Source organism: Homarus americanus, unplaced genomic scaffold, assembly GCF_018991925.1.
Source record: "Homarus americanus isolate GMGI-L3 unplaced genomic scaffold, GMGI_Hamer_2.0 scaffold31037, whole genome shotgun sequence".
Classification (NCBI taxonomy): Eukaryota; Metazoa; Arthropoda; class Malacostraca; order Decapoda; family Nephropidae; genus Homarus; species Homarus americanus.
Genome location: NW_024722227.1, coordinates 1397014 through 1414472, shown reverse-complemented (window position 1 = coordinate 1414472; position 17459 = coordinate 1397014). Strand labels below are relative to the sequence as shown.

The 17459-nt window shown below is 40.9% G+C and overlaps 1 protein-coding gene across 5 annotated transcripts in view; it reads left to right on the top strand.

The window, feature by feature from the left end:
• LOC121862263 (inactive rhomboid protein 1-like) overlaps nt 1-17459 on the top strand; it is a 109460-nt gene that overhangs the window by 41901 nt on the left and 50100 nt on the right. For all 5 annotated transcript variants that reach the window (XM_042360371.1, XM_042360372.1, XM_042360373.1 and 2 more), the window contains exon 3: nt 13547-13730. In XM_042360371.1, coding sequence (XP_042216305.1) covers nt 13547-13730 — 184 coding nt within the window. The remainder of the gene's footprint in view (nt 1-13546; nt 13731-17459) is intronic.

The window sequence follows — 17459 nt, the reverse complement described above, 5'->3', positions numbered from 1 at the left end:
AATGTGAAATGGGGTTTTCTTAATTTCACATTTTATATTTTGCTATAAAAATTACACCAGTGAAAATAATATTTATAAAATAATTACAAAATATGAAGGTCAGTGCTTTCCATTATGTTTAAATGCAGTGCTTAATTATGCAAATCCATCCTCTGGATTAAAACATGTTTTAACACCAGCATTTCATGTTCTCCTCACACAGAGAAATCACTAACAAAATATTAAGGAAAAGTAAATTCCCATTTTTAGAAAGCAAATTTAAAAATTTCAGTAAATTGTAAATGAAAGAACAATTAAAAAAAAAAAGAGTAGAGTACAATAATGGAAAAAGTATGAATATAATTTGTAATATCCAGAAATGTGTACAGTGTATTGACAAGGTTCTGTGGATTTGATACTGTATGTACTTAAGAGTGATTGGAAAAATTCATGAAGTAGTGTAAGGCAGAGTTTTATTTATGTAGCTGTGGTATAGGGATTACTTTAACTCAAGGGCTGTGAAAATAAAAAAAAACCACATCAACCAATCATAGTACCGTCCTCATATCTGAGGGTTGGCGACCAGTCTTCCTCTCTAAACTGTTCTCAGGCAGTTTTCACCAGCCCCCTAAGGTTTTGTATATCTCTGGGGACTCGGTTTTTTATTTCATTCACCCATCCCACTCTCTGTCTTCCCCTGGCCCTCCTACCCTCAACTTTGCCCATTAATATTTCTGTTATCCCCCCATCCTTAATTACCTGTATAAGACCAAAGTACTATATCTCATTTTTCTTTTTCTGTACATTTCAAGTATTTCCCTTGATGTTTTTGTTAATCTTAGTACAGTACTTTATTTGTTTTCCTGTCAGTGTAGCTTATTCTTAGCATTTATCTATTACACCACATTTCAAAGGCCTTCAACCTCTTTCTGGTGTCTGCTGAAAGTGTCCACTCTTCTGACCCATACATGAGTCCTTTCCAAATAATACCCTTCAGCAGCCCTTTTCCCAAATTGAAGGTAAAGTCCCTTTTCATTTGGTCTTCTATTTTATTTAATGCTGTTTTTGCTTGCCCAATTCTTGTTTTGATTTCTTCTGTATATCTACCATCACAGCTAATATTACTTCCCAAATACACAAAATTTTCCACTTGTTTGGGTTCTCTGTTTTCCACCATAATTTTTGCATTAGGATTTTTTCCAATTTGAAAACAACCTTTACTTTAGTCTACAGCATTAGCTCATAAACCATATTTTTCGCCTTTTTCCACTAATCTGTTAAAAATTTTTTGTAACGCCTCTTCACTATCCGTGATAAAAACAGCAGCAGCATCTGCATAGCATACAGTATATTTTATATTACTTTACCATTAATGTTTAGTGCTTCATTATCACTTATAACTTCTCTCATTAAGAATTCTGAATACAGTAATATATGTTATATATACTGTACAAAGTAATTAACTAGACAGATAAAACAAAACTCCGTATTTGAAGCTTATTCCATTAGAATTGTAATTGATATTGATTGGCATGGAAAATGACTCATGGATTTTCATATAACTGTAATTTACAGTACAGTACAATACAGTACATACTGTAATTAGTGGCTTATCATTTATAAATTTTGTTATCTGGAATGATGTCAGAGATGTGTGATGACACATTTTCTTGTACTGTACTGTATAGTAATCCTGTAGGTACGGTACTGTATTATCTTATGTCATGTGAGTTTCACAGTGCAATGCAGTACAGGTAGTTCTGCTATAACGCGATAATTGTGTTCTTGTAAAATATCGTGTTATAGAAAATCGCGTAATAGAAATAACAGGGCTTATGGAGAAAATAGGGTTAGGTGCAGATTACTCGAAATCGAAAAAATTTAGTAGTTAGCCTAACACAAAGGATAGCACAGTCTAAATAAATGTTACATTCATATCTAATAATGAAATCATACAGTAAATGTAACACTTTACTTGATGGGGGAGAAGGGTGATTTTGAGGTTGATAAAATCGAGCTTCTCTTCAAGTGTTATATCCTTTCTTTTACGATCATCACCGGGAATTCTATCACCAGAACGCTTCTTGTTGATATTCTTCTTTACTATATTCACAGTTAATACCACAAAATTGGAGAAATAGTAAGCAAAAATCGCGTTATAGCAAACAAGCGTTCGCGTTATACAAATATCGTTCCTAATTCATAAATCGCGTTAGAGCAAATTCGCGTTATCAAAACACGCGTTATAGCAGAACTCACTGTATGTTAATACTGTATGCACCTCGGTGAAAATTAATAATTTCTCAAGACAATCCATCTATTAAGCATTGTACTTTTTTGTAATGTTTGATCAGTACTGAGAGAGTGGAGTACGTACTCCCACATGCATCTGACAGTGTGCACAAATAACCTCTGTATCAGGCAGTACTTTTTTTACTGCACCACAAACTCTAGCCTCTACTGTACAGTATTTGTGTTATTTAATTCTTTTCTGAAATATCCACATTAACTCGACCTTATCTTCTGTACAGTACTGGGCAACTTTGGATGCTCTACTGGAGAACTTTGGATGCACATTTGTTCTCTCATAGCTACTTTTTAAAACCTTTGGTAGCTGCTTTGTGATATGATGATCGTAATTGAGAGATACTCTTTACATATAACAGCTATAACATTTTATTATATACTACACAGTTTAACTTTCATTCACTTACCCATTCTGACTACCAACTTGCACAATGCCTTATTCATCGAGTATGAAAAAATTTTTGTGCTCTTGTTGTATTTTCACACCTGACCATTTACTGTCCTACACGAGCTTTTTTCTCTGGGAACTTAAAATAGTTTTAGGCGATTTTTCATGTATGCTAGAAAAATCCTAATTATCCTATAATTATGCTACAGTATTTGTTTGTGTATTACATCCATATCATCTTAATCTGCACACTGCCTGAAAAAATCCCACATCATGATACAGTATACCATTACCCAGCTGATTTATTTGCCTTGTGTTCTTTCATACTTGTCTCAAGTATTCTTTATTATAAATGGGTTTACCTTACTTAAATTCCTATGTAAATTTTACTATTCACTGATATTTTTAACATGTAAAGTATCATTACCAATATCATGCAGTTGGTCCATGTAGCCAATCTGAGCTGCCGTAACTTTCTCCTGGGGTTTTAGTTACTTGTTCGCTCTACTTTTTTACTGTTTTTTACCAATAGTAGCTTATTATTATTATAATTATTATTATACAATTTTGCAAACCCTCACTCACTGTCCACTATTTTGAATGAATAGCCAGAAAACACACACACACACACATGCACGCGTGCAAACACACACACACGTGCGCACACACACACACGCACGCGCGCACACACGCACGCGTGCAAACACACACACACGCGCGCGCACACACACACGCACGTGCACACACACACACACACACACACACACACACACACACACACACACACACACACACACACACACTGTTATCCATTAATTGTAATTGTTTTTACAACCCCAATAAACCACTTAAAGCCATGTCCTGTCACTGTTCCCAGGGTGTCCGTACCCCTTACCTCCTGTGTGTCCTTCACCCCATTCTTCCAACTTCTTGATCTTCCCCTCCCCCTCTCAATTATATACTCTTTTTTACCATAATCTTCAGTATTAGTTCACTAAATCATCTGAATTAATATTCCCTTGACACTAAATTTTGCCATTTCCCATAGTTCTCCCAAAGCCTTTTCTCTTCTTTACATTTTTTACCCTCTCTGACGTCAATATTTTCAGCCAGTAATTTGGATTTGTTAGACTTACATCCTATTACACTTTCTGCCTACACGCATAAACCCTTGAGCCGGCTTGTCTATCATCATCATCATCATCATCTTTTTTCAAGTCCATTCTATCACACATCTTTTTCACCCTGTCCTAAACACCTGATTCACTTTTACTCAGTTGATATCTTTCCTAACAGTTAATGTACTTCCTTGTGTGTGTGCGTGCGTGCGCATTCATCTATCCCTTTAGGAGTTCAGGACACAGTAACTCAAATAGCTGCTGATCATCTTCGAGACTGTGTTTCCATTTCATAATATATTTGCAGTCATCATATACAGTATTGTACTCCATTGACACTTACAGTAGTTTACCTGCCTGTGTCTGTAATATTTGTGGTCCTATACCACAAACATTTAAAGTATATTTCACAGTAATAAGAGATTAAATTTTCTGGTGATGGGGGTCGTTCATGCCTAGCCTACTACCCTTTTAGTTGCATCATATTTTATTCAGGAATATGAAAGGTCTGTACTCTATTGCCCAGACATTATTTACTGTATAAAACAGTATGTATTTATTTTTATTTTATTTATTTATTTTTTTTTTCATTATTGCAGAACTGTATGTACTGATATTTGGTACACCTAGACATGCTGTATACATAATAAATTGTTTGCTCTTGTTAATGTTATTGATATACACAAGGGGGTTTCAACAACTCATCAGTGCCAGTAAGACTGTAATTCACTAATCTGAATTAATATGCAGGACTTTCCCAGAATATCCTTTGTATCATTATGCTGGGGTGAGGTTTTCTGAATTGTCCATTCATTATCTGTCTGTCATGTTGCATGTTGTAGTAATTGCATTTTTTTATTTTGTTTTATTTTTGTGTACCTGTATGTGTGTCTGCTGTAGATAGTGAACTCTTCATTGATATTAAGAGAAGGAACCTACCTCACAGACGATTATTAACTGATTAGGTATGTGAAAGGTATATTGTTGTTTGTTTATATCACTTTCCATAGTCAAACAGGGGAGTACCTGCATTTGGTTGGACAGTGCCATTGTTTACAGCTTGAGGTGAAGGTTCCCTGTGTATGGATGAGGACTGTCAAGGCTGGCTAAATTAGCACAATATTATATTTAGTTGTGATAAAAGGCACGGAGGAGATAATTGATGATGGGGTCAGAAGACAATATTGTACTGTAATTGAATGATGGGGTCAGAAGAAGACAGTAAAAGGATGATGGGATCAGAAGTGAAGATAATAATTGGATGATGAGGGCAGAAGGTAAAAATGGATAATGTTAGAAAAGATACAGGAGAGAATAGTGTGGAAGATGTGGTCATATACTGTATGTGTGAAGAATAGAAGGAAACACTTTCCAGTACACTACCCTACAGTACAGTACAGTATATAAATTGTGAGCTTCCATAATCAGTAGATGTTACACTGAGTTACAGATAGTAAGAGTCTTTATTTGATTTTGATGTTACATAAGAGATAATGTTAATAAGGAGCTGATATGAGGTGAATTGTTTGGGAGTGACTCATGTTTGATATTGATATTGAAACAGTTTATTTAGCCAGAAGAACATAGTTACAGAGTTGATTAAAAATCCTATTGTTAACATGGCTGAGCCAGTTGAGAGCCTGAGCTCTCTTGGAGGCACCTGATATATACTGTACATTTCTCTCAAGGAAGTATTATGTAACATTTAGTAACATTTAGCATTGTGATAATAAGAACATATCAGAATGTTACCACAATTATCACTTCGATATTTTTTTTATTTTTTTTTTAAATATTTTTTTACATTATATTATAAGTATATACATAATTTACAGTTGAATTGAAAAACATAAATGTGATAAGGGAGGGAAGCAGTACAACATGGGGTGTATTAAGGTGGAACAAGAGGACAGAGCTGTCAGAATTATGTCTAGTTGGCAAATATATATATATTGCAATGGTAATTTATATCTGTCTACAGGGTACATGATAATTTCTGATAAAATGGTTTTGGTGGTACAATAAAAGCAGGTAGTAGGCAGCTGCCAAACAGGGAGGTACTACCGCCTGGGAGATATTGGAAGCATAATGTGTTGTCTAATGGTAGACCCTGCTGCCATATGGCATCACGAAAGTTGTGACCAAGTCCCAGTTGCTGATCTGACTTTCGGCCTCATTTACACCCAATTGCAGGGTCTCAATTGTTTCTCTTACTATTGACAACACAACATACATATTGTCGTTTCTTACTCTTGATTTATTTTATTTTTTTTATTTATTTATAGTTATTACTATTATTATTTCATTTTTATTTATTTTTTGTTTATTTTTTATTAATTATTTTTATTGTTGTTATTATTATTATTATTATTATTATTATTATTATTATTATTATTATTATTATTATAATAATATTTTCGCCCTCCAGGCCCTGATGTGGGTCAGTGACCTGTGCCCGGGTGGGCTAATGCCAGTAGGAAAAAAAAAGGTATTAAAAAAATATTAATACTTAGACAATTGATATTTTTTAAGAGATGATTTATAGGAAGGGAGCGTAGTCTTTGCTCGGATGGGGGTTGTTCCACACCTTCACACCATGATATTTTATGGAGGTCTGGGACTGAGAGGAGCGCATGAGGGGTGGTCTGGATGGTCTTAGAAGCTCTTGGTGCCTTAAGTTGTATATCTGATAACACCACATAAGCTAATGAGTTAGTTACATGCTATTCTGATGAGTTTGTCCAGTAATGTGTGTGCTACAAAAATAAGTGCAGTGAAATTGCAGTTTGGGAATATTGTCCAATATGTATTGGGTAAATTCATCAAATTACTTACTTAAGGAAGAAATTGTTGAAAAAAGACATGTATAACATTATATAGTACTTCTATAAAAGCAGTATAAAACACAGTAATGTACAATTTTAGGTATTTGGACATGCTTTCCATTCTATGATTCTCTGCACAATCCTCTTACGTGAGATTCATTCACAAGTTCGAAAAAATCTTCCTAAGTAAATCTGTATTGTTCAATGATGTTTACAGTAAGCCACATAACTACTATTATTTTCTAATAGTTTTATTTACCCCAGGGCCTCTGAGCAGTCAAAAAAGTAAGTCCATCAGCTGAGTGCCACTGACAACCATCCCTGACTGTGTGCCCTGACAACCATCCCTGACTGTGTGCCCTGACAACCATCCCTGACTGTTCTGATACACTTGACTGTTCTGACAACCATCCTGACTGTGCCCTGACAACTATCCTTGACTGTGCCCTGACAACCATCCTGACTGTTCTGACAACCATTCTGACTGTGTGCCCTGACAACCATCCCTGACTTGTGCCTTGACAACCATCCTTGACTGTGTGCCCTGACAACCATCCTTGACTGTGTGCCCTGACAACCATTCTTGACTGTGTCGACTGTTCCTGACAACCATCCTGACTGTGTCCCTGACAACCATCCCTGATGTGCCCTGACAACCATCCTTGACTGTGTGCCCTGACAACCATCCTTGACTGTGTGCCCTGACAACCATCCCTGACTGTGTGCCTTGACAACCATCCTGACTGTGTGCCCTGACAACCATCCTGACTGTGCCCTGATAACCATCCCTGACTGTGTGCCCTGACAACCATCCTCTGACTGTGTGCCCTGACAACCATTCTGACTGTGTGCTGACAACCATCCTTGACTGGTGCCCTGACAACCATCTTTGACTGTGCCCTAACAACCATTCTGACTGTGTGCCCTGACAACCATTCTTTCACTGTGCCCTGATAACCATTCTTCACTGTGTGCCCTGACAACCATCCCTGACTGTGTGCCCTGACAACCATCCTGACTGTGCCCTGACAACCATCCCTGACTGTGCCTGACAACATCCTGATGTGTGCCCTGACAACCATCCCTGACTGTGGCCTGACAACCATTCTAACTGGCCCTGACAACCATCCTGACTTGTCCCTGACAACCATCCTGACTCTGTGCCCTGACAACCATCCTGGCTGTCTTGACAACCATCCCTGACTGTGTGCCCTGACAACTTACCCTGACTGTCTGGACAACCATCCCTGACTGTGTGCCCTGACAACCATCCCTGACTGTGGTCCTGACAACCATCCTGACTGTGTGCCCTGACAACCATCCCTGACTGTGTGCCCTGACAACCATTCTTGACTGTGTGCCCTGACAACCATCCCTTGACTGTGTGCCCTGACAACCATCCTTGACTGTGTGCCCTGACAACCATCCTCTGACTGTGTGCCCTGACAACTTACCCCTGACTGTGTGCCCTGACAACCATCCCTGACTGTGTGCCTTGACAACCATCCCTGACTGTGTGCCCTGACAACCATCCTGACTGTGCTTTGGACAACTACCCTGACTGATTGTGCCCTGACAACCATCCTGACTGTGTGCCCTGACTGTGTCTGACAACCATCCTGACTGTGTGCCCTTGACTGTGCCCTGACAACTTACCCGTGACTTGTGCCCTGACAACTCCATCCTGACTTGTGCCCTGACAGCCATCCCTGACTGTGTGCCCTGACAGCCATCTCTGAGTGCCCTGACAGCCATCCTTGACTGTTCTGCAATCCCTGGACAACCATCCTGACTGTGCCCTGACAATTGGATCTGTGCCCCGACAGCCATCCTTGACTGTGTGCCCTGACAACTCCATCCTGATCTGTGCCCTGACAGCCATCCTGACTGTGTGCCCTGACAACTCTTCCTGACTGTGTGCCCTGACAACCATCCTGACTGTGTCTGACAACCATCCTGACTGTGTGCCCTGACAACCATCCCTGACTGTGTGCCCTGACAACTCACCCCTGACTGTGTGCCCTGACAACCATCCCTGACTGTGTGCCCTGACAACCATCCCTGACTGTGCTCCCCACCACCCTGACAACCATCCTTGACTGTGTGCCTGACAACTCTCCTGACTGTGTGCCCTGACAACTCACCCCTGACAACCATCCCTGACTGTGTGCCCTGACAACCATCCCTGACTGTGCCCTGACAACTCACCCTGACAACCATCCCTGACTGTGTGCCTGACAACTCACCCTGGACAACCATCCCTGACTGTGTGCCCTGACAACTCACCCTGAAACCATCCCTGACTGTGCCCTGACAGCCATCCTTGACTGTGCCCTGACAACCATTCCTGACAACTCACCCTTGACTGACTGTGTGCCCTGACAACCATCCCTGACTGTGCCCTGACAATCCTCATCCTGACTGACTGTGTGCCCTGACAACCATCCCTGACTGTGCCCTGACAACCATCCCTGACTGTGTCCTGACAACTCACCCCTGACAACCATCCTTGACTGTGTGCCCTGACAACCTCCCCTGACTGTGTCCCTGACAACCATCCCTGACTGTGCCCTGACAACTCATCTGATAACCATCCTTGATTGCTCCTGACAACCATCCTGACTGTGTGCCCTGACAACCATCCCTGACTGTGTCCTGACAACTCACCCTGACAACCATCCTGACTGTGTGCCTGACAACTCTCCCTGACAACCATCCCTGACTGTGTGCCTGACAACTCACCCTGACAACCATCCTGACAGGTGTGCCTGACAGCCATCCTTGACTGTGCCCTGACAACCTATCCTGACAACTCCACCCTGACTCTGTGCCCTGACAACCATCCCTGACTGTGTGCTGACAACCATCCCTGACTGTGTGCCCTGACAACTCACCCCTGACAACCATCCTTGACTGTGTGCTGACAATCCACCTGACTGACTGTGCCTGACAACCATCCCTGACTGTGTGCCCTGACAACTCCCCTGACAACCATCCCTGACTGTTCCTGACAACTCACCCTGACAACCATCCCTGACTGTGTGTCCTGACAACCATCCTACATCGTGCCCTGACAACCATCCCTGACTGTGTGCCTGGACAACCATCCCTGACTGTGTGCCCTGACAACCATCTCGACTGTGTGCCTGGACAACCATCCTGACTGTGTGCCCTGACAACCATCCCTGACTGTGTGCCTGACAACCATCCTGACTGTGTGCCCTGACAACTCATCCCTGACTGAGTCCTGACAACCATCCCTGACTTGCCCTGACAACCATCCTTGACTGTGCCTGACAACCATCCTGACTGTGTGCCCTGACAACCATCCTTGACTTCTGACACCATTCCTGACAACTCATTCCCTGACTGTCGTGCTGACAACCATCCCTGACTGTGTGCCCTGACAACTCATCCTGGACTGTGCCCGACAACCATCCTGACTGTGCCCTGACAACTCACCCTGACTGTGTGCCCTGACAACCATCCTTGACTTGTGCCCTGACAACTCATCCCTGACTGTGTCCTGACAACCATCCTTGACTTGTCTGACAACTCACTCCCTGACTGTGTGCCCTGACAACCATCCTTGACTTTCGCCCTGACAACTCATCCTTGACTGTGTGCCCTGACAATCATCCCTGACTGTGTGCCCTGACAACTCACCCCTGACTGTGTCTCTGACAACCATCCTTGACTTGTGCCCTGACAACTCATCCCTGACTGTGTGCTGACAATCATCCCTGACTTGTCTGACAACTCACTCCCTGACTGTGCCCTGACAACCATCCCTGACTGTGTGCCCTGACAACTCACTCCCTGACTGTGTGCCCTGACAACCATCCTGACTGTGTGCCCTGACAACTCACCCTGACTGTGTGCCCTGACAACCATCCTGATCTGGCCCTGACAACTATCCTTGATCTGCCCTGACAACCATCCTGACTCTGTGCTGACAACCATCCTTGACTTGTGCCTGACAACTCACTGACTGTGTCCTGACAACCACCCTTGACTGTGTGCCCTGACAACCATCCTGACTGTGCCGACAACCATCCCTGACTGTTCTGACAACCACTTCCCTGACTGTGTCCTGACAACCATCCCTGACTGTGCCCTGACAACCATCCTTGACTGTGTGCCCTGACAACCATCCTGACTGTGCCCTGACAACCATCCTTGACTGTGTGCCCTGACAACCATCCTGACTGTGTGCCCTGACAACCATCCCTGACTGTGTGCCCTGACAACCATCCTGACTTGTTCTGAACCCATCCTGATGCCCTGACAATCATCCTTGACTGTGTGCCCTGACAACCATCCTTGACTCTGTGCCCTGACAACCATCCTTGACTGTGTGCCCTGACAACCATCCTGACTGTGTGCCTGACAACCATCCTGACTGTGTGCCCTGACAACCATCCCTGATCTGTTCTGACAACCATCCTTGATGTGTGCCCGACAACTCATCCTTGACTGTGTGCCCTGAACAATCACCCTGACTCTGTGCCCTGACAACCATCCTTGACTCTGTGCCCTGACAACCATCCTTGACTCTGTGCCCTGACAACCATCCTTGACTTGTGCCCCAACAACCATCCTGACTGTGTGCCCCAACAACCATCCTTGACTTGTGCCCTGACTGTTTATCACCTCCCGTTATTTTGTTGTGTTAATGTATGTGTCTCCCCCTCCCACCCTACTGCTCAGATATCATGTTCTCAGCAGTGACACAGTTCATCCCAGACCTCAACACCACATGGCTTGGTCTATTTGTGGTGTTTGAGAGAGCATGAGCTTGTGTTATTTTATGCTACAGTGAATTGCTCGGCTTACATTTGATTTATTTTTTTTTTTCTGAAGGAAGTTGGTTATTTACGATATTGAGGTTGACATTCATTCATCGTTTATTAATATGGTTGGGTACTGTTTATAGGATATTTTGACCACTGGAGGAAATTTGTTTGATGTGATGCACTGTGTGGTGTAACAGGTGGTCACAGGGTAGAGTTTTCTTGCTTTGACCCTTTTCCTTTTTTGTTTTAAGTATATTGTTTCCTGGTCTATTGGAATTGAATGACAATTTTCTCTCCCTCTTTCTAAAATATATATTAACCTATAAAGCGACTCTTCCTAAAATTATTATTCCCTCATGTTATTAATTTCTGTTTTTGTTGTATTAATTGTGTAAAGAAACTTCCTGAGTTAAGTTTTGAATATTTTGTCTTGACTAATTTCATTGATGGTTTTCGGTACAATACAGTACAAAATATTAAAATTAATGCATCTATTTCCTCAATTTTTTATGCCATTAATTTGTTTTAATTGTGTATACATGACTTATTGACTTGGTATCTGATATATAGTACTGCACTATATTGTAAATATAGTATACATTAGTACTGTACAGTATAGACTTGACCAACACTGGAGCAGGTTCAGATACATTCAGGGGTCAGAGCATGCCCAATATTTGCCAGCAGTGTGTATCAAGAGACTTGACCGACAGCCCAAGCGGCTAATGAGCCGATCAATGGCGAAGAGGATAAAAGAAAAAAAATATACTGTAGTTACAGTAAATACTGTATATGTTAATGTTTCATGGTGGGTTGCAAGTCAATTTTCTGTTTAAAACAGGCTGGCAATACTGAGTTCTCTCTGTTGTGAGGGAGGCCTGTGGGGGACCTTGGTTATGTGCTGCCCTTAAAGCAAGAAGTGAACTGAGCAGCAACCAGATGTGACACAGCACTGTTGCTGTCCTACTTGTCTGCTACTAGTTCAGTGTATATAGCAGAGCTTATTATGGCATTGTGTTGTCCTTTGTCATTCTGTCTTTGTGAAAAAATTTTGTGTAGTTTTTAAGATGTTTGTTATTGAGACTTCAGACTGCTGTCTTTTGGGCTCTTCACCAGTTTTATCTTCGTTTTAAAGACAGTCATTTGAAATTAGAAAATCTTTGTCTCGCATTTATAAATATTTGTGACAGAATTGTAGTATTTCGAACGGTGGTGAATTCTTGGGAAGAACTGACACTTTTGAGAAACAAAAGACCAGCTATTATTTTTATTATTATCATTATTAGTTAATTGCAATATTATCATAGAATTATTAAAACCTGCATTTGTATTATATATGATTAATGATATTGGCATACAGTGAGTCATTAATACTCTGGTCAGTAATGATTTATTGTTAAGTACCTTGTAGTACAGTATCCTTCTGGAACGTAAATATTATATATTTTTAGCTTGCACTGTAGTTAGTCTAATGCATAGCCCTACATACTAAAACAGGGCTTGAAGAATGGGGTGTTTTCTTAAAGAGCCAGCCAAGGTCCTCAGGAAAGAAGTGACAGAGAAACAGTAGGGTTGGAGGCTCCATTATGAAAATAGGTACCAACAAATCATTGGCACCGACCCCTTGAAAAATCTTTAAAAATAAAATACTGTACTGTAGTGTCAGAAAACCATTTTAGGATGTGTAAACGTTATACTGTACTGGTGTAAGAATTTATGTAAAATAGATGATACTAGACCAATATTTCCAGATGCTATTGAACATTGAGAACCCTGAAAATATATGTGAATGGGAAGCTCAAGTTACATTAAATGAACTAAGATAGGAAAACCTGGCAGACCTGAAGGTTGAATAAAGGGTAACAGACATTAAGCTCTTGACTCAGTGGATTACAGATGAGAAAATTTTAATGTTTCAATGTGTGAGCCATCTCGGTCTTGCCTTTTCTTTGTTACATTACATTACTCTTATAGACTTTTGTTTGGAAGATGCTGTCAATACGATACCAGTCTTCTTGTGCTTTCTTCATTTTCCCCCCTACAGCATTAGTAAATATTGTACTACATTATAAGACAAGTTATAGTTAGTTTGAAGGTCTTATACACAAGATAATGTTGTCTTGCCCTCCCCAGGTATATGAAGAAGGAGACACGGGAGTTCTTTGGATTAGATGATACTTCTGAGGCAAATCAGCGGCAGCGATGGCAGGAGAAACGGAAACGCCTGGCCAGTCGCAAGTATGGCCAGCTCAAGGACCAGCCCAACACTACCCACCACACACAGTCTTTCACCAGTGACTTCCATGCCTTACAAGAGGTGAGAATATTGTGTGGTGTTGCTATCCACAAATGTATAGTTGGCTGCTCTCCAGATCTGCTGTGTGGTTGCCATAAGGTAGTTCAGTTGTAAGGTAGTAGGTACAGTATATAGTACTGGTACTGCAGTACCTCTAAATAATACTTTTTCATTATTAGTTATTTAGGAAACTTATGACTTCCAAATGAAACTACACGAGGTGATATTGTTTGTTCATTTTAATAATTAGACACCAACTTGTGTTAAATTATGAAGTTTCTTTAATGCCATATTAGCAGTTTCCAATATCATAGTCACTACTTTTGTGCTCTTGGTTCGAGAAACATTGGGAACTCTGGGAAGCTCTGTACTAGAAGGAATTTTGAACTTATAATTTTAGAATTTTCAGATAAATTGCAAGGTTTTATGAGTGGATTATTTACACAAGTTATACCTACACAGAAAGATGTTAGAATTGTTCTGATAAATACAATAGGTTTCATTTTCATTGTTGTGCTATATGAAGGCAACAGGATGGGTAAAAGGCAACAGCATGACATTAGTACCGGTACTGTACTTTAATTATAATGTACAGTACGGTATATACTTGAATCACAGTTATTTATAAGTGACCAACATGGTGACATCTGTGTTTACAATCACCAGTGTTGTTATTCTGGCCTTCTCCATGTGGTTCATTATAGCTTTCCCCTACAATAAAGTTATGCCACACTGAAAATTAATTAAGAGGATCGTGAAGTTGGTCCCCCTCCCTGAGAGCAATTACACCCCCTTTTACAAAGACGAAGGGCACCACAGCCCCACAGGATCAAAGTTAATGAACTGGCCAAGTTTTCAGCATCAAGAGAGTACAGTAAATGTTATTGAGGGTGCCAGTGGTGAGCATGGTTGGGTTTTTATTGTTTTTCACTTTTGGATGTGCTTTTAAGTTATTTAATTTGTATAGATGTCACTTTACTTTGAATGGCATAAAAGGTTAAATATTGTATAGCTTATCTTGTCTTCCTATATTTCCTGTCATTTGTCTTCACAGCTAGGTAGTGTTTTTTCTTCCTCTTCCACCTCTCTCATCCCATAATTGTCTTCCTCTTCCACCTCTCTCATCCCATAATTGTCCTCCTCTTCCACCTCTCTCATCCCATAATTGTCCTCCTCTTCCACCTCTCTCATCCCATAATTGTCCTCCTCTTCCACCTCTCTCATCCCATAATTGTCCTCCTCTTCCACCTCTCTCATCCCATAATTGTGCTCCTCTTCCACCTCTCTCATCCCATAATTGTCTTCCTCTTCCACCTCTCATCCCATAATTGTCCTCCTTTCTCCCTTTTTTCCGCTCCCAATTTAACCATCCTTGTCATCTCAATACTCCTGGATTGTTCTCTCTTGGTCACTTAATTATTGTCTTGCTAAAGCTTCAATGTGCTGCACACACACACACACACAGACACACACACACACACACACACACACACACATACACACACACACACACACACACACACACTCTCACTCACTCACTCACTCACTCACTCACTCACTCATTCAAAATTCTCAAAATTCTCCCATGTTTTGAAAGCTAGAGAAGGTTAGATTGGTATTTACTGGGAGGTTGTCTTATGTGAATGAAGTCATTTGCCTTTGGTTGTGAAAATCAAATTAGTGTGTGTGAGTGCGTGTGTGTGAGTGAGTGCGTGTAAAAGAGATGGCTGGTTGGAGCAATGATAGAAGTGTGAGTGAGTGCAGAAGAAGTGAATAATGAATTTGGGAAAAGGATGTAGGTGGGAAATGCAATCAGGATCTTAAAGAGGAGAAAGACTGGGTAATATAATGGTATTCCACCCGCAGTCTATCACAGTCTGTTACAGTATATGTTTTAGTGTTTGTTTAACATCATGTCCTCTACATTGTACAGTACCTTGACCAAATTTTACAAAGGAGATTCTCATGGGAATGCTGTACACGAAAGCCTATTGATTTGGGGGTCAGAAGGTCACAGGTCAAGATCCCTGCAGGGCTTAGTGTATGACATTTGTAGTGTTTTTATCTATTAGTAGAAATAAAGTAGAAATGGTGATGGAAGACGAAGTGTGACATGGAGGGAAGGGGATTATGGGAATTGGTTCAGCAGCGGATTAGTTTGGGGATATGCGTAGTGCATTATGTTTTCACAGCTTTTCTCGGAGGGATCAAGTAACCTTAACCCTTATTCTGCATTTTATGTTAATGACAGCTGTTATTGCTTCTCTCAATTTCTTAATATGTAAATCACCCTCTCGTTTCAAACTGAAATTCGTTTTTCTTTCTATTTTTATATGATTAGCCCTCATTTATCCCTTGGGGTTCAATTACGGACACTAATAGCTCCATGGCATGACAAGTGCAGATGTACTCAGGGTGAGGGGTGGGAGGAGGGGCAAAGGTAACTTTGTCATGCAACTCAAGAATTATTACCCCATCAAGGCTCAAATGTTAGGTGTCCAAAAGGGTTACATGCTTGGAAATGTGATGGTTGGTGGAAGGTTCAGTCCTGGAGCTCCTAAATAAGGGTTGTCACAGGCTTGGCCCTCTCCAGTACAGTATTGGATAGCTCTTCACTTAATTTCAATAGGACTCAACACATATCAGAAGTCACATTCCGAGATGTTGGGTCCTATAGTTTTCACCTTATCAGTTTTGTTTGTTAATCTGTTGCGCTATACATTTTATATAGAATGTGTAATAGCCAGGGCCGTGGAGTGCAATGGATTATGGAGTCAGATTATGCGGTCAGAGGAACCCACCCCCACCAACCCCCATGGGACTGTCGCTATGGATGGTAAGGTCACGGTTGTGATGTTGGTGTAAGCCGTCAGGTCAGATTAACCAGTCAACAGGTAACGTGTCCGAGGTCACTGGGTCTAGTGCTGGGCGCCGCGGGGCCCCTCACACAGGCGGGGCCCCTGGCGGTCGCCCCTGTTCGCCCCCCCTAAAGGACGGGCCTGGTAATAGCTCTTACTTTGGTAGTTCAATACAGTATGTGCAACAGGGCTTCCTATACATAAAAACTTCTTCAGGTAATATATTTAATGGTTAAAACTACATTATTAATTTTTTAAATGAAGGGAAAGTAAACAGACTATTGCATGATGTAGCTATTTCTTAATTTGTGCCGACTATGGTTAATACCGATAACAGTAATCAGACCTCTTCACTTATTCCAGAAAAGACTCGGGATGATTCTTTTTCACAAGTTGTGTGTAAAGTCCTTCACCATTGAACATGATTCCCCACTCCACATCAACTTAGATATGCATCACACAGCTTCTCAGACATTCCTTACAGAATTAGGACTTCAATGCTGGTGTGAATTAGGACAGCTTCCTTCCCCTCTTAAGAAATTTCAGTCAGGACCTTGCTTCTTATGGGAAAATATCCAGACCACCACTCTTCCAGTATTCCCTCCAGACATCTTTTAGTGGGGTCCTTTTATGCAGTAACTACATTTACATGGCACACAACAAAGCAAGATCATGTTGATATTGGATATCATAAGGTAATATTCACACACCCAGATTGTCATTGAAGTTGTTTAAGTGTGTCAGTGTTTACATAAGCTCACTTTTATCAAGTATTATGCTGTGGAACTGTCTATATGTAAATATTTTCCACAGTGAATTGTTATTTTGCATGTCTTACTTTCATTAAACTTTATGAGAGCTTCCATTTGGGATACATTCATACACCTTGATA